A 23,714-nucleotide genomic window follows, 5' to 3' on the forward strand; every position below is an offset into this window, starting at 1 on the left:
CCTTATGGGCTTCAGGAGATGAAAATACATACTCCTGGGCTCCAGAAGAGAAGAGAGGCAGAGACAGGAAAGAGGAAGAGGAAGGCAGGGATAGAAGAGTAAAGGAGAAGGAGAGGATCCCCCTATCCTTCCTTGAACTCACATCCACCCCCATGACTGATGCAGGGAGAACAGGAGGGACACCAGGGACCCTAGCCCTACCCCTCCCATCATCCCCAGCCCAGGGAGCTTCAGCCCTGGGGAAGGAAAAGCAGGATAGGGAGCAGCAGCTGCTTGTTCTCCTGAAATTGCTTCTGAAAATGACCAGACACTTAACTGGGAAAGTGACGACAATTTGGGCCCTGGGAGCAGGAGATGAGGCAGAGAGCGGGGGCGATCAGGCTTGGGTCACCAACCCCCTCTTGGTCAGAAAGGCTCTTCCTGGCCTGATTCTGAGAAGTAAAGGATGGGGGGAGCAGCTGAGGGTGGGGAAGGCCAGCCAGAGCCTGAGCTACCCCTACTCTGGACACAGCCCCTCCACACCACAAGGCAGGCTCTAGCCCCTCACCCACTTGGGAACAGCCGACTCCCTGGGTCCTATCTGAGCTCAGAGCAGGGTGTACCAGCAGCACGGGGCTTGTGCTCAGAGAGTAAGATTAATCTGCAGGAAGGAAGAGAAGTTAATGGGGCCTCCCTTTGCAGCGTGATTACCTGGGGCCGTGAGCTGCCTACAGATGGAAGTTGAAGTGCAAGGAGACCCCAGCCTCAGGGCACAGTGAGCTCAGGGGAGGAGACAGGGAAGGGGCAGGAAGGTAGAGATCATGAAAGGAGGAAGAGACAGCCAGAGACAGAAACAAAGGCAGCCCTTTGTATGCTCTCACAGAACACAGATCTAAATTTTAATATAGGAATATAGGAGCAGCTTGTTCCCCAAAGGTACGGACCAGGATGGCGAGAGGCTGAAATAAGGCAGAATCTATGAGGAAGTAGATATGAAGGGGAGTGGAAAAATATTTAAAGCATTATATAAAATATTATCTGTTAATATTAGAGCCCACAGAAACGGGGACAATGAGATGGTACAAGACAACTGAAATCAAGAAAAAGATAATGATGATGATCCAGGGGAAACAAAGGAAGATAGGAGGAAAGGGGTCAGGTCACAGGAATGGGAGAATCTCCCTGTCAATGCCACCAGCCACAGGCCCTAGCGTGAGACAGTGATGAGCCAGATAACTGCTGGCAGCAGCTCGTCTCAGGTCTGTGAAAAGAAAAAGGATGGCAGGAAGGTCGCTGGGAAGCAGCCCTGTGCTGAGCTTGGGGGTGGAGGGGGTAAGGGAGCTCCTGAGTGTAGGGGGCCCTGTGTTCCCCAGCTCACCTCAGCTTGCATGAGCTCTCCAGCCTTGGGCCTCTTTTTAGACTACCTCTCCATAGGATCCCAGTTTCCGCCAAGGCAGGGATCCTCACTTCTTTCCTTCAGGGACATACTTAATGAATCAGCCCATTGGCCACCTGAGACCTGAGCACTATCTCCGATGCCTCCACCCCCACCCCAGTCTCTCCAAACCCCCTGGAGCTCAGCCGGTCAAGGAGCCCAGAGACAATTTCCCTTCCTTCCATTCTTATTATCTGCACTGGCCGGCTCCGAGCAGCCTGAAGCAGGGAAAATGGCATGGGGGAAGGGGTCTAAGTACAACTGGGTGAGAAGACGGGGAACAGGGATCCATCCACACTGACCTAACCTTTCAGAAGTCACATGTTTTATTAGTGGGCAAAGAGGCTAAGGGTGGGAGGAAGCTTTTCGAGAAGAATACTAGAAGGGTTTGGGGAAAAGGTCCTCTTCGAGGATTCTTCAATCTCCAGGCCCACCCCACCATCGAAGGGGTTAGACATGAGATCTTCCCACACAGGTGGGCACAGGGGGGTTAGTGCTGGGCCAGCAGGAAGAAGCTGCTGTCTCTGCTGTAGGCCCCTCCTCCTCACTGCACAGTCACCTCCAGGCAACGGCTCCCCTTCTTCTTGCAGCTTAGCTTGCTGTTCCCATCACCTCCCTGGCCCTGGATGACCTGGACAGTCACACTGCCCTCCTTGAACCTCACCGAGAACCTGGAGGGAAAACAGGTGGAAAAACCAAAGCTATTTCCCTCCCATCACCCCTACTTCCATATTTCCATGATGGCTCCCCCTCCCCTCCCTGAAGCAAACACATGGTACCTCCTCTACCCCCTTGTCAGATGACTCCATGCCCCAGAGAACGTGGGTAGGGGGGCTGAGAAACACCTCCAAGCCCAGCCCTGACATAGTGTGCTTCCGCTTTCTGATTGCACAAATTTCCTCCATCACAATGACCATCAGCCCGGTCATCACCCCAAGCCCCCAGCTCATGGGCTTACTTGTCAGTCACAGTGACTGGAAGCTGCCTCTGTGTGGCATCCAGCACAGCCCGGTACATTTTGGTCAGCAGTTCAACCACATGCTCACTGACCAGCAGGAAGTCCCCCTTGGAGGCCACTGATGTTGTCTTAGGAAGAGGGAAAAACAGCAGGGAAGGGATTCATTTTTTCTCCTCAGGAGCAGCCTGAGAGACATCAAAGGCCCAGAGCAAGTGGTCTGGTCCCCATCACCTCCAGCCTGCCCCAGCCCCGTGATACCCCCACCCAGCTCTGATACCTCATTCAGATGCAAGTTAAAAAGCCCATCTTTGAGGCTGGTGACTGACACCCCAGCCAAACTGTCCAGCCCGATGACAGTTTTGGCCTGGGACTTCTTGGTGTCTGTGAGAATCACATGCCCCTTGGTCAGGAGGAGAATCCGAGAAGAAGTCTGGGGTGGAACAGGAAAGTGTGAGGAGAGGCAGGGTTAGCCCCCACACACTCCACTCAGCAGAGCACACAAAGCCCACAGTCCACTCTCCAGCTGCCAACCCCCAGCCCTGGACCAGCTGTGGCAGGAGTTCAGCATGCGGGCCTTCACCTTGCCATTGCTACGATTGACCTTCTTCACGGTCTCTGCCATCAGAACAGGCCCTTCCTCCCCGCCTTTTAGCTTCTGCAGCTTGGGGTTCCCTTGTAGTCCAATGTAGTCACCGCGGAATGGAATGGGGACACTGAGGACACACAGGAGGTGTGCAATAGAGACAGGCACCCACAAGGCTTCCCCTTGCCCCCAGAGTTCCCATCTTAGTCCTCCCTTGCCCTTCCCCCACCCTCCATACCCCCACCTCTCTCAGTGGTTCACAGAGCACCCTCCAGGACCAAAACATCAGGACCGTGTAGGGACTTTTAGAAAGGCAAATTTGGGGCCCCACCCGACTCAGAGACTCTGAGGAGGGGCATCTGGGTGTTAACGACCCTGCCATCCTGCTGGGCAATTCCTATGCAGGCTCACGTTTGAGAACTACCACTTGATGGAACTGGCTGTGCAGAATCTGAGGCCCTCACCTCTGAGGGTACGAAGCCTTCTTGCCCCTGAACAGTTCGCTGGCACAGAGCTTTTCCCGCAGGATCTCTACTTGCTTTGGGGACAGCTGATCCCGGAACTTCTTGCACTGTGAGGACAGAGGGACAGGAGCTAAGATCATAGAAGGGGAGGGCAGGCCCAGTGAGGGAGATGAGAGCCTGGTCTAGAAAACACTAGGGGAGAAGAGAGACAGAGGGAAAAGGACAGGCACTAGCACTTCTGGGAGAGGACAAGGGCTGGAGGACCACTGAGGAGGACGGTGGGACCTGATGGATGCTGGGGAGAGGGAATAGAAACAACCAAATAAAAGCTCCGAGAGGGCTGCTTGCCTAGCACTCAGGGCAAGGCTTAGTCCCAGACAGGTGCTCAGTAAGCACTTCCTGAACAAAAGAACAAAAGACACTATGCTCAATGAAATAAGCCAGACACAAAAAGACAAATATTGTATGATTCCCACTTATATGAGGTACCTAGAATAGTCAAATTCATAGAAACAGAAAGTAGAATACAGGCCATCGGGGGTCGGCAGAAGGGGTAATGGGAAGTTACTGCTAAGTGGGTACAGACTTCACTTTGGGGTGATAAAAAAGAGCATGGAGACGGATGGTGGCGATGGCTGCATGACAACATGGATGGACTTCATGCCACTGAACTGTACACTTAAAATGATTAAAGTGGTAAATCTTATGTATATTTTACCACAATTTAAAAAATAGGGAAAAAAGTAGAAGAGGGAGGCAGAAAAGGAAAACCAAAGGAAGAAAAAGAACAAAGGAGAAATACTGGGGCCACACTCACCTTCCATTGGTAGAAGAGCTGCCGCAGTTCCTCACTGGCTGTGCGGAAGCACTTGTAAGGGGCGGCTGGCCACTTGTCGTCCAAGACATTGGTGGATGGCAAGTTGTTCTTCAGCCCCAGGAGGAATTTCTGTGCCTAGGTTGGGAGCAGGGGGATTGGGAGTGGAATGAGGAGAAGAAAGGCTTCTTGACAGGCAAACTGGCACCCAGATCCTACCACTGAAAAGGAGGAAGGTCACCTATTGTGAGAAGTAAGGAGTAAAGCTGGAGAGATAGATGGAACGGGGTCACCTCCTGGATATCTTTCAGCGTGAAGTACAGACTCAAGGCTGGGAGGTAAGAGTGCAAATGGGAAGTTGGAGGGAGAGAAGGATTCGTTCCAACCAGAGACCTGCTAGCCAGGCCAGTAAGGGGGGAGAGCTGATATGAAAGCTGGTCTCAATATTTTGCTCCTGTAGCTTCCCATTCTCTCAGGTATAGGTGATTGCCTACCCATTGGCTGCCACCGCCTGGTACTAAATCTCCCCTTCTCTCTGACCAGTCGAGCCTGCCATCCAAAGTCCCCCATTTAGAGCACAGCCACATGGCACAGGAGCCCCTGCACACCGCAGGCACACCACCCAGACAAGATATACTGCTGTGCCCTCTCCCCAGCCAGTGCATCAGCCTCTGTGCTTCAGCTCATGCTGCTCCCTTAGCTCAACTTGGCCAACATAGATGCTACTCATTCTGGGAGAGTCAGCTCAAAGCCTCCCAATTCCCCAGGCTGTGGATGGCCTCTCCTTTCTTTGAAGCTCCATAGCACTTTGTCTATGCCTCTGTCTTTGAACTACAATTATTTGCATGGAAAACATCTCCCTCTTCTAGAGAGTGAGTCCTTGTGAGTTCAGATCCCAGATCTTGAACTTTTTTCCCCTTCAACATTTATTAAGTGTCTACTCTGTGGCTGGCATTGTTCTAGGTATGGGGACACAGCAGTGAACAGAGCAGACAAAGTCTTCATTCTCACTAGGCTAACATTCTAATGGGCAGTGAGGAAGGGGGCAGGCCACCAGTGAATAACAAATATATACTGTAAAGTCAAATAATGATATCTGCTATTATGCAAAGAAGTAGGTCCTAAGGCAGGGTGGGTGGTAGCATATTCCAGAAACATAAAGACAGCCAGGATGGCTAGAAAAAACTGAGCAAGATGAGAGAAGATCAGAGAATTGGTCAGGGGCAGATCACAAAGGGCCTTGCAGGCTGTGGTAAAGACGTAGGCTTTTACTCTGAGTGAAATAGAACATCATTAGAGGATTTTAAGCAGAAGAGTAACATAATCTAACTTGAGTTTTGAAATGAAATATAACTGTTTTAAATGAAAACAGTATAATGAATATCTATATATTTTATGCCCCTCACCCAAATTCACCAACTGATAATGTTAACACCTTGCCCTATCTGTGTGCTTTCTTGTGTGTGTGCTCTCTCGTACTCTATGTATGTATTCTATGTATGTATGTACTCATATGTATACATATGTAGATAAGTATATACATACACACATATACACAAATCCTTGCTACACACCATCCTAAAGTATGTTACAAATATCATGCCATTTCCCCTAAAACTTCAGCATGTATCTCCCAATAACTGGGACATTCTCTTAATTGTAACTCCATCACCCCACCTAAGAAAATCAACATTAATTAGATACACTCATCCAACAGCAATCCACACTCAAATTTCTCCACATGTCTTTTATAAACTTCTAAACATGTCCTTTTTAACTTTTTAGTCTTTCCCAATCTACTACAAGGACTCTTAAGTTTTTACATCCCAGTGAGCACCTAGCACCCTGTTTGTGGCATAGAATTATTGAAGATATAAAAAATGACCTGAGGCCGGGCGCTGTGGCTCACGCCTGTAATCCTAGCTCTTGGGAGGCCGAGGCGGGCGGATTGCTCAAGGTCAGGAGTTCAAAACCAGCCTGAGCAAGAGCGAGACCCCGTCTCTACTATAAATAGAAAGAAATTAATTGGCCAACTGATATATATATAAAAAATTAGCCGGGCATGGTGGCGCATGCCTGTAGTCCCAGCTACCCGGGAGGCTGAGGCAGAAGGATCACTCAAGCCCAGGAGTTTGAGGTTGCTGTGAGCTAGGCTGACGCCACGGCACTCACTCTAGCCTGGGCAACAAAGCGAGACTCTGTCTCAAAAAAAAAAAAAAAAAAAAATATGACCTGATCTTGGGCATCTCCCAGCTCTACCACTTACCAGCTGTGGGACCCCTGGCAAATTATTTAACCTCTCTGATCCTTAGTTTTTTACCTATAAAATGGGGGAAAGAAAAGGTCCTACCTCACAGGGTTGTTGAGAGCACTGAGTCATTGTATATAAAGAGCTTACTTAGCACATAGTAAGTATTCTAACGATAATGGGTACTAGCATTAGTTATAGTCAAGGCAATGGCAAACTAGGTAATAGTCAGAAACACTGGGGGAATGAATGCCCAGTGGCCCCTACATGCTTGGGGTTGGGGGTGGGGTGATTTATTGAAATATTGATCTAAACCCAGCAGCTCCCTGGTTGACTTTCAGCAGCAGTCTGATAATATGCAGGTGAAGGAAAAGGTGGAAGAAGGGCAGTCAGGAGATAAGAGCAAAATCAGATTAAGGATTCAGGTATGTAGCAAGAGAGCACGTACTCTGGGGAAGCAGACACACTGGAGCCAGTAGGAGAGGACAGGACACAACAGAAGAGGCCTGGAAGATAGAACTTCCTCAGGGAGGGGAGGAAGAGGAGGAAATGAAAGCCCATGAGGCAATGAAGAGGCCCAGAGCTGCAGAACTCTTATTCCTCTCCTCAGCTGAAGGATCCAGCCTCTCTAACAACAAAGAGGGGCTCCACATGAATGTGTCTCATGTCTGAACGAGCATAGTTAGTAAGAGTCCCAACAACTGTCAAAAATCAAATCAGTATAGGTCGGTTACAATGTACTCCAGCCTTCTGTCCAAGATCCCCTGCTCTTCTGCCTTCTCTCTGGCCTTCTTAAGGTTTCACTGGAAGTGTTGCTATCTCCCTGGTTTCCCTCTGACTCTTCTCAGAGCACCACTGCTATCTGACATGTCTCCAGAAATCACTCTTCTGTCCCTGTTTTTTTCCCACTGAAAACTGTTTTGAATGTGTTTTGAATGTGTAAGGCTCGTCCTGGCTTCTTCCCGTTCTGATCCATGTCCTCCGGAATTAAGTTAGAGATTTACTTTCTGACTTGCCTGATATAGTTTCAGAGGGGATAGAAGGAAAATACGATTCCTCCACCCTCACCCCAACCCTAAAATGGATCCTGGAAGGTTGGGCTAGTTAACCCTACACATGCCTCACTCTGTTCTTCAATGAGGCTTAGCCTCTTCAGCTGTTGTTAAACATTTGGCCCCAGTCTCTTCTCAAGCCTATGCACCCCTGGACCAGATGCTGGGTGGGCTTCTCACCACAGGTTTTCTGCAGTGTCTCCACTCATAACAAAATGCTGTCTGACTCTGCTCCTGGGCCCAAGGGACTGGGGTCTGCTCCCTGCAAGTTGCTGTCCCATCCCCTTTTCTCCTAGGACTTAAGTACACACAGATTGAGGAAGCTTCTTAGGGGAAAGCTTTGAGTCACCTCTTCTCAAACCCCACATCTTCCTGTTCCAAACCTGTCCCTCCCTGCCCTATCCCTACTTCCACCCTAACCCAACCACTTACGATGCTCTTGTAGATGAAATTTGCCAAGGTGAGGGCGGCTCCTGACCGGAAGTACTTTCGATAATTCTTGCGGGCCTGGCAGGGACATAAAAGAAACGAGCCAAAGTGAAGACAGATTCTAGAACAGGGTCTACTGTTTTTTAATCACACAAAGAACAAGAGTAAGATAAAGAGCTGAGACTGTAGCTGGAGGAGGGTGGAGGTAAAGTCAGACAAGTTGGCAGTGAAGAGGACACTCAGAGCAGAAGGCAGAGCTCTGTGGCCAAGTCAGAGACACACCCGGGCATATACATAGAACTGCCCAACAGCCACCCATACCCCGGACACATCACACACAGAGGTGTGGCCTGGGTGCGGGCAGGACTCGCTCTTTCTCCCATAGCAGGTGGCACAGTCCAGGAGGACCCACGTGTGGGGAGGAAACCCCTCTCCCATTCCCCATTACCTTCCACCCTCTCACAAAAGCCTGGATCAACAACGCAGATGCCTTCATCTTCCCATAGCGTTTCTTTTGCTGTAGAAAACATTGGAGTTGTTAGAAAAACCCTGCCTCCTGAACCACCTCTCACTTCCCTATTAGAGTGAAGGGGATGGGACTTTGGGGGTGACTGTACCATGTTGCCCCGAAACCAAGAGGAGATGAGAATCTGACTCTTTCGCATCAGCTGATAGTGGGTGCGGCAGCGCCAGCCTCGGTAGGTCTTCTGTATGAGCGTGGCCAGCTGCTGGAGTCTAAGGCGCCTCTGCTCTTCCAGGTAGAAGAGCTGGAGAGAGGTGGAAGGGTGGGATGGAGAGGCTGGCCTAGGAGACTAGCACTCTCTCCTCCTGTCCCCCACAGCACTGAGGCTTCCCAGCTGGTGTCTCATTTGATCATTCCTTCATCTTCTTAGTTCATTCATTTAGTCATTCACTTAACAAGCATCTACTGAATTCAAACTCTGTAGCAGGCACTGTGCTAGGTATTGGGAAATCAGACACAAGCAGCACATCACCCCAACCCACAAGACCTCTGCCTCCGGCAGAGAAGCTCAGAGAGGGCCACGCAGCACACCCAGCTCCCAAAGGTCATGGCAGGATGGGAACTCAAGGATTCAGTTTTCAGGGATTAAGTTCCCGCAGGGAGGAGACTTCCCCATCCACTATACATCCCAGCCAGATTGCAGATGGTCCCCTCCCCTCCCCTCCAGCCTCTTTCTCAGGTGGACTCTCAACTCTTCCACCTTCCACCCCCACCAAAGGCAAGTGCACTCTCTAACTCACAGTCTTGGGGCTTCTAATGAAGATCTTTGTCTTCCCAAAAGCCAGCTCCTCCGAAGACAGGCTCAGGTCCCCCAGGATTTTCTCGACCCCCTCCCTACAGGAGCAGATGAGGGAAAGCTGCAGAGGGGTATCTCAGGAGAGAGTCCTCTTCCACCTCTCCCCTAACCCCTTTCCGCCTCTGAGAAGCGATCATTCCATTCGTTCCCCCAAGTATCCGTTCACCGAGCTTCAGCAGATGTGCACAGCACCTCCAGGTTTCTTCCCCCAGAAGATGTTTCCGGCACTGGCCTTTCCCACTCCCCAGTCTCCATACAGGGGCTTACCGGTCTCCGCCGTTCCAGTGAGGCCAGGTGCTGCGGCTCAGCAATCGGTACCTTTCCAGGAAAGGCTTGTACGCCTGGCGGTGGGCATAGCCCGCCCGTCGCACCCGCACATTCTCCAGCAGCCCCAGATACCGAGCCTGGGTTGCCACCAGGTCTGAGGAGAACTGACCTCGCTGCTGATGCTCATTGGGCTTTATGCACCTGGGTGGAAGGTGGAGCAAGGTACAGGCTTCAGGAGCTGATGCTGTGGCTGGTGTAACTCATCTGGTCTCTACACTCCTACTATGCACACACTCCCCTTAGCCGAAACATTTCAAAGGAATGGACACACTGGCCTTCCAAGTTCCACTCACTTCTGCATAACCCCTACCAAATCTGATGCTCTCCCACCTCAGGACTCTCAGCTCCTCATCTGGCTCTGTTTTCCATAAGGAAAAGGACTCTGATACCCTCATTCCAGTGATACCCCCACATGGACATGTTCTATAGTACATGGACCTCACAATGCCATCACATGTGTAGCATGTTCCCTGGTATCCCAGCATGTCACCTGATGTAGTTGGGGTTCTTGGAGTATAGGTTCTTCATGAGTATGGCCACAGAACTCTTGAACTGGGCCCCGGCAGTCGGGGGGCGTTTGAGAGACGCCTGCTTGGGATCACCCTCAGGAAACAAGGACCGGAGTAGAGGGTGTCGGGCCTTCCACATGGTCTGGGACAGGTCTCGGAAGAGTAGGTCATTATTCTTGTCAATAAAACTGGTCACATTGTATGTCACCTGTAGAAGAGCAGCTACCGGTTTGGAGATCCTATGACCTTGTCTTGGCCCTCCCAGTCTCATTGTAAAGTATTCCTGGCTCTCGCCTCCCTCCAGTTCCTCCCCTATTGCCCTCAGTCTTTACCCTGCAGCCCTGCCATACTACCTTGCCTGCATAGTGGCAGATGCGGAAGCAGCTGAGGCCCATGGTGCGGTCATGCTGGTGCTGGGCATTCTGGGTGACTTTGCTTTCATAGTGACCGTGCTTGGAGAATTGCTGATTGAGCTTCGCTAGGAAAGTGGAGTCACTGACCACCCCAGGCCGCAGGCACTCCTCGTCCAACATGGCCAGGATGCCTCGCTGATTCTGGGCCAGGGGAACAAGAGCAGCCCAACCTAGACCCGGTCCTCCAAGACAGCCATGCTCTCCTTGCTGCCCCTCTGCCCCCTCATCCTCCGCCCACTTTGCCATCCTTACCAAGTGGGGAATCAGAGAGAGAGACACGGGAAGGACGTTCAAGCAACCTGGAAGGGGAGGTCCCAGAGATGAAAGAAAGATAACTCACATGCTCAATGAGGTTACAGATGATACCATTATCAAAATAGTCCACCTTTGTCCACGGTATGCCCTGGTGGGGGAAACATAACAAATTACAGGGAGCAGGTCCACGTCAAGTCTCCAGAGATCCAGCCTTCCTTTCACCCACCCCACAAACACTCAGAAAGCCCCATAGTTCAGAGGTGTCCTTGGTATAATTTCTGTTTATGTCCCCATCCCTCCAAGGTTGGTGGAGAGTTTGTGGGGTGGGTGGATAGACACGTGGGAGGATCCAGAGCAGCTGTGAGAGAGGGTGAGACAATGCAGAGATCCCCGTAGATGGCGTAGGGCAGAGAGGGAAGTGTAAAATGTTGAGTGTAGATTGGGATAGAGATTTCTCCAGTGTGGGAGTAGGGAAGGGGCTGTGTGTGTGGAGTAGCAAATGGCCACACTGCTCTGTGCTCCCTAAAACCAGAGCACTTGAGCGAAACTTCATCACCAAATAACAAAGCTAGTTTGATGCATCTTCCAAGATCAACATCAGTGATTCTCGAACTCAAGTGTGCATCACAGTCACCTGGAGGGCTTGTTAAAAGACAGATTGCTGGGTCCCTCCCCAAGTTCCCGATTCAGCAGGTCTGGGATGGGGCCCAGGAATTTGTATTTCCGGCATGTTTCCAAGAGGTGCTGATGCTGCTGGTCCAAGAACCGCACTTGAAGAACAACTGATCTACATTGTATTTTGGGACTATATAATTTTTTTAAAAAGCAAGAATGGTACAGAAGTAAAAGACCCAAAGACAATCGTTCTCTAATATGTGGACTTGCTGAGCCTCAGGCCCACAGGCAGGACAGCTCCTGACCCAGCCCAAGGTCCAGGCATCCCAGGCTGTGGCCACTCCCAGGTGAGGGTGAGGAGCACAGGCCTTTCTCTTCCTCATCCTTCACAGGTCTTTTGAGAAAGCAGAATGAAATTAAGTAAAGTTGCCCTCCCACATCCTCCCAAAAATACCTTCCCCAACTGGTTAAATGAATTATGATATCCTTACAATCCTATGTCGCTGTAAAAAAGGATCTTTATGTACTGATATGGAAAGACTTCTTGTTAAGTGATGAAAAAAGGTGCAGAACAGAGTGTATTTACTGCCATTTGTATAAATTTTGTGGAAAAATATATTTACAGATTTGCTTTTACATGGGTAACAGACCTCTGGAAGGGAAGCCCATGTTGGTTGCCTCTGGGTGGGGGGAAGGGGAACTAAGAGGCTTGGGGAAGGGTTGAGAGGGGACCTTTCTTTCTTTCTTTTTACAAAGTGGGCAGCCCCCAAACCAAAATAGGCGCACAGAGATTCCTGGGACCTTTCCTTATACACCTTTCTAAGCTTTTGGATTTTCGAAGCATGGGAATGTACTCTGCATTGGATCATTTAAATTGTTAAAATAAAAACATACAAAACAACTAAAAACACTTTTTCACACATTATGACCACATTGCCTGAAATTCTGCTACAACGGATTCTTGAGAGCTCACAAGGGAACATCCCTGGGAGGGTTTTGATGTGTAAGACTAGACTCTTAGACATTCACACTTGGGGGTGACTGGCTCAGTCAGAGAGCTTTTCTAACACCTCGCCATAGAGAGCAGGGGTTTGCACTGAATCAGGGAAGGGGTGAGGAAATTTGGAGCCAGGGGGCACCTCTGGTGAGGAAGTCTGGGATCAGGGTGCTACAAGGGGGGGACAGCAACATCAGCCAGGGCTGGGAGGATACGAAGGGTTCTGAGATGTTAGAGAAGGGCACCCAAAGGGATGTGGTAGGGTGCCAAGCCCAGGAGAAACGTCCCTTTATATTTGGCTCACAGTCTGCCATAGGCCAAGCACAGCTGTCACTTCCCTCTTGTCAGGACTCTCCACACATGCACCCTTCCATCAATGTGCCCCCTGCCTTGCCTGGCCTGCAGTGGGAGGCTGGGGAAACGGAGGGTGGAGAGTAGAGAATTAAGGCTGCGAGGTAATGCTGGAATGATCAGCTGTGCAAGGGAAACTTTTTGTCCTTTGTATTCTCACCTGGGGACAAGTTAAAGGAAATTGATCAAGTAGAAAGGAATATCTGGCACATGCCTAGAAGTCGGTTAAGAGAAGGGAAGTAGGGAGAAGACCTAGTTTACCTCTCTCTTGTATTCCTCTTGCTCCTCCTTCAGGGTCATCTCTATGAACACCTGCTGCAGCTTCTCGTTGCAGTAGTTGATCACAAATTGCTCAAAGCTGTTATCCTGTGGGAAGGCACACAGGTTAAAGAGCTCACTCCAAGATGCTTCCTCCCTCCCAACCCTCCCTCCCCTCTCTCACATCCCCTTGTGGGCCTGCCCACCACTAGCCCTAGGGAAGCTCTCTCACCTCTAATATCTCAAAACCGTAGATATCCAGGACACCCATTACCTTCTTCTTCTCCCCAGTGCCCACCTGAACAGGAGGGAAGGATAAATCTGAGGACAGGCCCCCTCTGTGTAGCAAGCCAGGCCCTTCTGGGTGGGGTTGGAGTAGGGGCAAACACAACCAGAGTGAGCTTGATCAAGATGGAAAGAAACTACTGGAATTCTATTCTCCTGCCTCCTCCATATGCTAGAGGACAAGCAAAGAGGGCGAGAAGGAGGAAAAGGAAGATGCAGATAGATTCCAGCATGGTGCTCCCATGGTGTGAGGTAAAAAGACATGAAAATCCCCAGGACAGGAACCATCCCCTGTATTTGTAGAGCATTTTATAAAAAAGAAAAAAGAAATTTCATGTTTATCCATTCTTATCATAACTTTATAAGGTATGATTATTCCCATTTTACAGATGAAAAAGTCCAATTTCAGAAGGGCAAGCATTTACCAAACTTAGATTCAAACCCCATCTTACCATGCTGCCCTTTAGTAATAGCTTCTAAATAGATGGCACATTCATGTTGATAATTTTTAATAACAGTTTTATTGAATATAATTCACATACCATGTACAATTCAGTGGTTTTTTAGTATATTTGAAACATTGTATAACCATAACCACTACCTAATTTCAGAGCATTTTCATCACCCCCCAAAAGAAGTCCTGTACCCATTAGAAGTCACTCCCCACTCCCCTTCCCTCCCAGCCCCTGGCCATTACTGACCTACTTGCCACCTCTATGGATTTGCCTCTTATGGCCAATTCATAGAAATACAATCATACAAAATGTGGTCTTTTGTGACTGGCTTCTTTCACTCAGCATAATGTTTTCAAGGGTCATCAATGTTGTAGCATGTATCAGTACTTCATTCCTTTTTATGACCAAATAATAGTCTTTTATGTGGATATACCACATTTTGTTTATCCATTCATCAGTTGGAGGACATTTGGGTTATTTACACGCTTCGGCAAATAAGACCTCTATGAACATTTGTGGACAAGTTTCTGTGAGGACATCTATTTCCAGTTCTCTTGGATATATACCTAGGTGTGGAATTGCTGGATCATATGGTAACCTCTGATCCTCACTAAACCTTATAAAGCAGGTAGGCTTTTGTGTTTCTTAGCGGGCATGTCCAAATCACAAAATTGAGACCCAGAATCTTTGTGAACTTCAAAGTCCACATGACTGGTATGTGGATGGATCTAGATTGTCTAACAACAGGCTATTGAAAGGAACTGTACCCTCCCCCTTCATCCTCCTTACTCTGTTCATCTCAGAAACAAAGGAGTGGGGATGGTGACCATGGCAGGAAGGTGAGGCAAACAGGAGAATGTTGAGAGAGGAGAGCAATTACTCACCTTGATGCTCTCGTTGATTCGATTTACTATCCAGTTGAAGAGACGGCTGTAGATGTTCTTAGCCAGAGCGTCCCGAGCATACTGAGCCTGCGGGGTGGGGCCCAGTCAGTCAGCATGGCAGCCACAGAGCATACTCAAAGTCCACCCTCGCCAGCAGGGCTCCTTACCTGGATAACATTCAGTGCAGTGACCACCTTTTCTTTGGCTGTTTCCATGGTCCTTGAACACAAAGCTTTCTCTAGTTCCTCTGAATTCAAACCCACCAGCTCCCCAATCTCTTGAATACCTGGAGTAATGAGAAAATACAACATGGCTTTAGGGGGGCTTTCTCTCATGGGAGGGAAGGAGAGCTGATAAGTGAAGACTGGTGTCTGTGGGTCTTGCTGAGGGAGTCAGTGCAGCCAACCCAGAACATGACCCTGGAGGAATCTCAGGGGGCAAGGGGTCACGAGAAGGGAGATCTGGGCACTTTGTGTGCATTATCCACTTTAATATGAGAATCTCTTAAAATAGGTGTGATTAACCCCATTTTATAGAAGAACAAACTGAGACTCACAGAAGTCTCACATTTAGATCTATCAAACTTCAAAATCTCGTTCTAATATGCTTCACTTGGAGTTCTCAGTGAGTCTGTTTGGGGGAGTACTCGGGAGTGGGCTGAGTGGGAAAGTATCAGTATGAGGTTGATTACACTGGAGATGGTGGAAGAACAAGACTTGCAGTAAGAGATTCAAGGGGCTTGGTAGGGGCTCCAGCACAGTGGTGCAAACCTTTCCCATCACGGATGCCACTTGCTGATATCCCATTGGCCTGGAACTCGCTGGCCACTTCCACATTCCCCAGCTTCAGCACCAGAGATGTCACCTCTAGCACTTGTCGAATCTCCTCCTCTGAGAACCCAATCACTGTCATTGCATTCTTAGGCAGAAAGCAGAAGTCAGAAGCTGAACTGGTAGTGCCGGTCCCATGTTCTCAATAAGAACAAAGCCCAGGCTCAAGGGACAACCTAAGAGCCCAAGTCTAGCCCACCCTGGGCACCCACCTTTACAACCCTAAAGCTGGAGGCGTCGTCCATGCCATCCACTCTGGATATCTCCTGGTTCAAATAGGTGTAGCCACGTGTATCCTGCTCCAGCTTCAGGGCCTCTGGGAGGGCCAGTGTGGGGGAAAAGGGTTAGTACCTGGGCTCTGTGGAGCCCTCCAGCCTTGACACCTCAACTGCGCTTGCCCTGGGTGGGTTCATGCATTTATTCAAAGTGGCCATTTTCATTTTAGGTTCTTCCCTTGCCTCTTTTGTTTTGGTATCATTAAGTCCTATGATGATAGACTAAATTTTTAAGTAGTATTTAGGGTTTGGGCATTTATACTTGTTGGGTTTCTTCTCTAACATTTATGAAACAAAAGCCTCATTCTATACTCTTCTCCCCACCTTCAGAGTTTTAAACAATAAAAACAAACAAGCAAACTCTCCATCCTGCTCAGGTGCATCTGGAAGGATGAAGATGAGGGAAGAAGGGTAAGCACATGTCTCCCACCCACCCTTGGCCTCAACACCTCACTCTTGGCCTGGGTTGGCTCATTCATTGTCCACTGAGTACCAACTAAGTAGCAGGTAGTATGTTCCCTGATCCTTACACCTCTTCTGGAAAGTTTTCCCTGACACTGAGGAACTGAGCCAAATGGCTCTCTTTGACCCAATGGTGAATCTCTATCCTAGCCCATAGCACTTGGACTAGGTTTTGTTTATTCTGTCTCTCCTACATATGAGCAACTTGTGTGTTGGAACCGTGTTTCTCATCTCCATATTCTGTGTGTCTGGCTGCCATGAAGGAACTTTTCTCTTTTTAATAAATGACTCAATGGAATGGTCAAAGCTGTTTACCTGAGATGGTAAGGATTGGGTTAAGCATGGAGCTTGAGGGATGTCAGTAATCTGTTATGCAAATGATCTGAGAATCAAGGAGTGTCCCTCAAACTAGAGTTTAATGGCAGCTTCCCCTGGCACACAAATTTTGAAACAAGAGCCTGCTTAGGAGGGGCATCTGGAGGGAGAATGAGTCAGAAAGCCTGGGGATGATGACACCAAGGAGACCTCACCTAGAGTCAGCTTAAACCAACGGGTGACAGAATCAGGGCAGAGCAAGACATTAGTGCCTATGATTCAGACAAATTGAACATGACCAAAACTATTAAGACAGGAAGGAGGAGGAGCCCTGCGGGGGCTCTCGAAGATTACAGAGATCTCCAGGAAGGGAAAAGGAGACAGCAAAGATCCAGGATAGAATAACCAGAACCCAAAGAGACAGATCCTTGGAGGCCAGATACTCATGGTGTTCTCAGATGGAGGGGAGATACAGAGGCAAACTCTGGCAGGACTTAAAATCCCACCGGCCCACCCATAGCCACCTCAGGCCAGTCCAGCACCAAGGCTGTAATAGGTTCTTCCCCAGAACAAGGCACAGCTCCATGCCTTCTGCTCCTATAGCTGCCTGTATAGGCCTGATGGCCCTGATCATGCCATATTGCAATGCATCTGTTCACATATCTATCATCCCCGGAAGATTATAAGTTCTTTGAGGATAGGGTTCATGTCTTACTCAACTCTGTATCCCTACAGGCTAGCATAATACTTGATCATAGTAGGAGATAGTCAAGAAATTTTTGATGAATAAATGAATGAAACCTCCATTGAGCTAAGAAGAGAAAATCAGGGACAGGGTCCTAAGTGAGGCAAAGGTAGACCCAGGACAGCTTCAACTAGAGCTCAATGAAAGTTCTTGAGCAATTACAACATCCTGCCTGCTTCCCTACTAAACTATCAATAAAGCCCCTTCGCCGGGCGCGGGGGTTCACGCCTGTAATCCTAGCACTTTGGGAGGCCGAGGCGGGCGGATTGCTCAAGGTCAGGAGTTCGAAACCAGCCTGAGCGAGACCCCGTCTCTACCAAAAATAGAAAGAAATTAATTGACCAACTAAAAATACATATAAAAAAAAAATCAGCCGGGCATGGTGGCGCATGCCTGTAGTCCCAGCTACTCGGGAAGCTGAAGCAGGAGGATCGCTTGAGCCCAGGAGATTGAGGTTGCTGTGAGCGAGGCTGACGCCATGGCACTCATTCTAGCCTGGGCAACAAAGTGAGACTCTGTCTCAAAAAAAAAAAAAAAAATAAAGCCCCTTAAATTCAAGGTAGGAAGGTAGATGGAGATGAGTGTTCCATGTTTGAAGCCAGCTTGAGGAAAGAGGAACCCAGGCAGGACAAAGGAATGAGAGGAGTGAAGAAGTAAGAAGGCATATCCCTGGCAATAAAACCTCAGAAAAGGAAGAAAACAGATGGGTCAAGGGATTTGTTCCCAACAATGGGTGGGTGAAGCTCAGGGTGGGGAGTGCAGGCAAGGAAAAGTCTGGGGGGGGGGACTCAAGGGAAGAGGACTGCAGGGGACCAGCGGTTCTGAGATTGAATGGAGGTTGGGGATGCTTCGCCACGTTTCCAGGGCAGGCACATACTCAGCAGCTGTGCATCTGCTCCAGCCAGTAGCTGATAGAAGATGTGGAAGTTCCTTTCTCCTTTGAGCTGCTTCACCACTCGGGATTTCTCAAGCAGATCTGGCAGAGAATTAGAAAATAACATCTTGAGGGCCTAGGAGATGCCACAGCTTCCCTGTAACTCTGGCGTCATCCCTGGTGTTCCTAGCCATTGAGAAGTCTCCTGAAAGTCTAATATTCCTCCTTCCTAGAGGAGCAGATTAGCAGAAAGGGATGGTATGGGCCAGGCAGGAGAGAGAGGGATGAGTGAAATGGGGGAGACACGTACAGTTTGTGATGACACCACCGAGGGGGGATCCCTTGAAGTCAAATTCAATGTCCATGTATTTTCCCTTCAGAGAGAGACCAGAGAGAAAGACTTTGCTTCTCCTCTTCTCACCACACTGTTGGGGAGGGGTCTGCTGCATTCCTCCCTCTCAAGCCCCCACACCCTCTCGTCCCAGGCCGGGAAGGTGTTCACTCACAAATCGAGAGGAGTTGTTGTTGCGAATGGTCTTAGCATTGCCAAAAGCTGCAAAGATGAGAAGAAGAAGTGAGATGGCTCAGGGGAGAAGTGGGAGTAGAGAAGGGAAGGCAGGAGGGCTTCCAGTCCTCACGCCAACCTGGTCTTTCAGGCTGAAGGAAGGCAGTGGTTTTGGAGCACTGGAGAAGAGGGTCTAGGGCTGAGTTGATTCTGGGTGTTGGGGAGCAGGGCGGAGAGGGCAGAGACTAGAATTCTTACCCTCCAGCACTGGGTTTGACTGAAGCAGTTGCTCCTTCACAGAGTTCACCTCCTCCCCTTTCGCACAGACGGCCGCCACGTAAGACATCACCAGCTTGCTAGCCTCTGTGCACAAGAAATCCTCACCCGGGGCAACCCATCCTCCCACCCACTTGTTAACTTCCCTCACCCAGCACCTCACCACCCCTCACAGTCAGAAAAACTGGGAAGGAAGTTTTGGGGGGTGGCAGGGACAGAACTAGGCTTGGCTTGATGTGGGACAAGCAGGTGGTTCCAGAGGTGACTCCATGGGTTCCCCCTACCAGGTGTCTCACCAGTCTTCCCGGCTCCACTCTCGCCTGTGATGAGGATGCACTGGTCTCTGTCCCGGTCCCTCAGTGACTGGTATGCCACATTTGCCAATGCATAGCTTGGGGGTAGGAAGTGGGCAGTGACCAATGTGGGGCCAGTCCAAGACACCAGCTTTCACTCAATCCCCAGCTCCCAGGTTTATCCACTCTCCCCACTTGGACCAGCCTAGGCAAGTGACAGGGGCCTCCAGAGGGCCAAGGAAGGAACGGGCAGCTGGAGAATCCCCTTCAGGGGAAGGGATAGAAGAAATTAGGATGCCTCACTGTCAAGCAGCTAGAGCCCTGTCAGCCTTTGCTTAGTCCTTCTACTCACATATGGGGCTTCAGCTCATAGAAGGTATAGTCCCGATATTTGGCAATGAACTCTGGGCCATAGATGGGCAGCTGTTGGTAGGGATTCACTGAGATCACCACGTTTCCAATGTAGGTCTGGAGCCAGGAAAAAGGTGAAGGGAATGAGCCAGGGAGCTGGGGTAGGAGTACGTGAACTCTCTGGCCACAGGCACAGCCAGGGGCATCCATACTACACTCACGTAAATCTCCTTGTTTTCATAGCGCAGTTGAAGGTTCTTGAGCAGAGACTCTTCCACCAGAGGTTCCAGGAGGATGAGGTCCTCCACCCCCACAGAACCTTCCAGGAGAGGCATGTCCAGAGAGGCTATTGATCCTGGGAGTAAGGGGGGCAGTTTGCTGATGTCAGCTCAGCTTTAGGGCCCAGTAACTATTTGAGGGGGAGAGGGCAGAAAGACCTAGCAGAGCCTTTCTGTCCCCACTGCCCTGGCTCTATAGAGAGTCCCCAACCTGGGAGAAGCATCTGGACTAGTCCAAGCTAACTGAGGGAGGCTGAATCTCCCAACAGGAGGTGGGAGAATCCTATGCTTCCTGGGTGGGTGGGGGCAGGGAGGGGATGGGACAGGAACACCTGCTTCTGACCACTAGGGGAAGGAAGGCACCCAGTAGGCTGCAACTGGGGAAGAGGAGTCGTAGTTGAAGGAGAAGGGGCTGGAGAAGAAAGCATAAGCAAAGCTTTGTGCAGCAGCCGTGTTCAGAAAACTCTGTCCTTCCTGCACGGGTGCCCTCGCCAGGGTCCAGGCTCCCTGACTGTTTGCCCCGGGACTCCTTCTCAACCCCTTACCTCTCACGCCTCCTATTTCAGTCACCCAACCCACCTATACCCATTTCAGAAATTCTTCCAAAGGTCCCTCCTCTCCTATCATTGTTACAGTGAGCTTCGTTTTCTAAATGGGACTAGGGCCAGGCACTGTAGCTCATGCCTGTAATCCCAGTACTTTGGGTGCCTGGGGCAGGAGGATTGCTTGAGGCCAGGAGTTTAAGACCAGCCTGTGCAACATAGCAAGATCCCATCTCCATAAAAAAAAATCTTTTTTTGAGACAGTCTCTCTGTTGCCCAGGCTAGAGTGCCGTGTCATCAGCCTAGCTCACGGCAACCTCAAACTCCTGGGCTCAAGTGATCGTCTTGCTTCAGACTCCCAAGTAGCTAGGACTACAGGTGCTTGCCACCACACCCAGCTAATTTTTTGTTTCTATTTTTAGTTGGCCAGCTAATTTTTTCTAATTTTAGTAGAGACAGGGTCTCACTCTTGTTCAGGCTGGTCTCAAACTCCTGCCCTCAAGCAATCTTCCTGCCTTGGCCTCCCAAAGTGCTAGGATTGTAGGTGTGAGCCACCATGCCCAGCCTCCATAAAAATTTTTTTAAAAATTAGCCAGGCATGGTGGTGTGCACCTATAGTCCCAGCTACTTGGAAGGCTGAGGCAGGAGGATTGCTTGAGCTCAGGAATTTGAGGTTGCAGTGAGCTATAATAATGCCACTGCTCTCTAGCCCAGGCAACAGATTGAGACTTTGTCTGTCAAAAAAATAATTAATTAATTAAAAATAAAGGGGGATTGGACAAGGTGTTGAGTTAGGTGTTATAGGACAGAGGCAGGAGTTCCTCTATAAAAGATTAGAATACCGCAAAGAAAATGAAAGTGGGGTTTGTTTCCCCAACAAACAAGTAGTTGTCAGCACCTCTGGAAGAGCTACATGTCTGTACCTATTTTTCCGTCTCCAGCTGTAACACCCATTCCTATAAACTTCTGGCAAGGACTTTGCCCCTGAGGGACACACCCAGCTTTTCAGTAGCTGATGGGAGTAGGCAAGGAGGAGCAGAGCTGGAAGAGGGTTGTGAGGCTCAGCCTCCACGCAGTAGGCACATGGCAAGTGTTCCCTAAGGAGGAAGCCCAGCCCTCCCCAGCCTTCCCTGTGAGATTGAGTAGACAGGGTGGCTGGGTGCAGGACAGAATTATTAGTACAATGGTTAGTGCCACTCCCACACAGGAATAAAAGACACATCTTCCCACTCTCCCGCATCTCTGAAGCTGGGTGGGGCAAGGGAGGAGAGGGGAGGAAGCAGGAATGGAAGCAGAGCAAAAAAAGGACACAGGCGTTCTTCTCCCTTCACTCAGCTTTCCCCAAGCTCCAGGAGAAGAAAATACCTGTCACTTCCTAGAAGGACACACTGAGGAAGCAATAAGAACACTTACCAATAATAGCAGTCTCTAGAAATCATGTAGCATTTACCATGGGCCAGGCAGGGCTCTAAACACCACTTATACTAATTCATTTGATGCTGACAATATCCCCATGAAGTAGGTACTATTATTATCTCATATTTTCCAGATTAAAAAAAAGCTAACTAACTTGGCAGAGAAGGATGAGAAGCAGAAGGTGGGTTGGGGGAAGGCAACTTATTTGGATTTAGATTTGAGGGGAGTGGGAATATGATTGGTTGGGGGTGGGGAGGGGACAAAGCAGGCACCCTAAGGTGTTAAAGAGGAGCAGTGACAGTCAAGGCAGGACTCACCCAACACTTCAGTGTCCCTTGAGAATGGTGGATGAAATCCCAATTTGACAGGACAAAGGCCTAGGAGTCCGGGGTCCCGAGGGTGGAGAAGTGTCTTAGTTAATGGGAGCTGTCCATGGTGTCAGGGAAGCCAGCAGAGGCTGCCCTTCTCTTGCCAGTGTCCACTCTTCTGACCTTCCTTTGTGCTGCCTCGTCCAGCCCACACTCCCTGTGCCCGTCAGACCAGGAGAGGCCGGAGATGGCTGCTCAGCACAAAGTCCGAGGCTGTTCCTGCTGAAGGCGTGGCTCGCTTAACCCTTCACAGGCCTGGAGCCCCACAGGGAGACACTCAGTCTCTCTCTAGGTAGCAAAAGATATCTGGCTGGCCTTAGCTGAGAAACTTAGGAGAGTTCTTGCTCCATTGTCCCCCAAATTTGGAAATGAGAGCCAGAGAATGGAATTTATAGCCAAGAAAAAGATTTTCTAAAGACAAGGCAGGAATTTTTGTGGAGTAGGGTGAAGTGTCTTCCTAGCAAAGAAACAGAATCTCCCTCAAACCTACCTTTTCTATCTCGGGGAGTCAGGGGTGTTAATGAGATTATTTGGGGAGCTAAGCAGACAAAATACCCAAATTCCTCTGTATTTCCCTTCCCGTATGAATGAGACCCCATCATAGAGACCCAAGGGTTAAAGTTATGAGTAATAATATCTCTCATTTGTATAGATGTCCCAGTTTCATTGAACTCCTACCTATATCGCCTCACTGAATAGCACTACCCTGAGGAAAGCAATGTATAATAGATACTCATTAAAAAGGAAAACTAAGGCCGGGCGCGGTGGCTCACGCCTGTAATCCTAGCACTCTGGGAGGCCGAGGCGGGAGGATTGCTCGAGATTAGGAGTTCAAAACCAGCCTGAGCAAGAGCAAGACCCCATCTCTACTATAAATAGAAATAAATTAATTGGACAACTAATATATATAGAAAAAATTAGCCGGGCATGGTGGCACATGCCTGTAGTCCCAGCTACTCGAGAGGCTGAGGCAGGAGGATTGCTTGATCCCAGGAGTTTGAGGTTGCTGTGAGCTAGGCCAACGCTACGGCACTCACCGTAGCCTAGGCAACAAAGCGAGACTCTGTCTCAAAAAAATTTAAAAATAATAAAAAAAAAAAAATAAAGAGTAAAACAAAACAAAACAAACAAAGGAAAACTAGAGGCAAACACCAAGATCAGGGAGGTTACACAATGTGCCCATAATTCCATAGCTGGTACAGAACCAGGAAGAGAATGCAGGTTCCTGACCTTAAGTCTGCCATCGGTTGCGGCCCAAGTTCTGATGTTTCTAATTTTAATTCTTCTTCAGCACCATGATATTGAATAAGACCCTGAGATGCTGTTGCCTGGGCATTAGCACAGTGGGAAATACTTCCTGCTAATAGATAAGCAGCTTATAAAATCCTATTTTCCAAGTACTCCCTCATCTACCCAGGAGAATTCCTAAATAGCAGGTCCCCTCTACCTACCATCCTCTCTCCAAGGCATGCATAAAGAGCAAATCAGGTAATTTCAGACAGTTAACTGAAAATAGAGACTTGATTCTCCAACTTCCAGCTATGGCTGTTGGTG

General features: G+C 49.3%; 1 protein-coding gene across 1 annotated transcript; it reads right to left on the reverse strand.

Annotated features, from left to right (window-relative positions):
- Nucleotides 1-1,717: 1,717 nt before the first annotated feature.
- MYO1A (myosin IA) lies at nt 1,718-19,906 on the reverse strand. The gene is made up of 27 exons (XM_076006825.1): nt 19,778-19,906; nt 19,558-19,673; nt 19,209-19,303; nt 18,895-18,999; nt 18,638-18,684; nt 18,442-18,505; nt 18,135-18,233; nt 15,673-15,776; nt 15,401-15,548; nt 14,798-14,916; nt 14,631-14,717; nt 13,239-13,304; nt 13,010-13,114; nt 10,871-10,933; nt 10,471-10,671; nt 10,099-10,325; nt 9,549-9,749; nt 9,226-9,319; nt 8,580-8,729; nt 8,411-8,479; nt 7,966-8,040; nt 4,237-4,371; nt 3,420-3,526; nt 2,953-3,085; nt 2,650-2,802; nt 2,373-2,500; nt 1,718-2,085 (listed from the first exon to the last, which is right to left on the reverse strand). The coding sequence occupies exons 1-27, from the start codon at nt 19,889-19,891 to the stop codon at nt 1,959-1,961; spliced, it is 3,132 nt and encodes a 1,043-aa protein (XP_075862940.1). The 5' UTR covers nt 19,892-19,906; the 3' UTR covers nt 1,718-1,958.
- Between the last annotated feature and the right edge of the window lie 3,808 nt (nt 19,907-23,714).

The sequence above is a fragment of the Microcebus murinus genome, chromosome 10, assembly GCF_040939455.1.
Source record: "Microcebus murinus isolate Inina chromosome 10, M.murinus_Inina_mat1.0, whole genome shotgun sequence".
NCBI lineage: Eukaryota > Metazoa > Chordata > Mammalia > Primates > Cheirogaleidae > Microcebus > Microcebus murinus.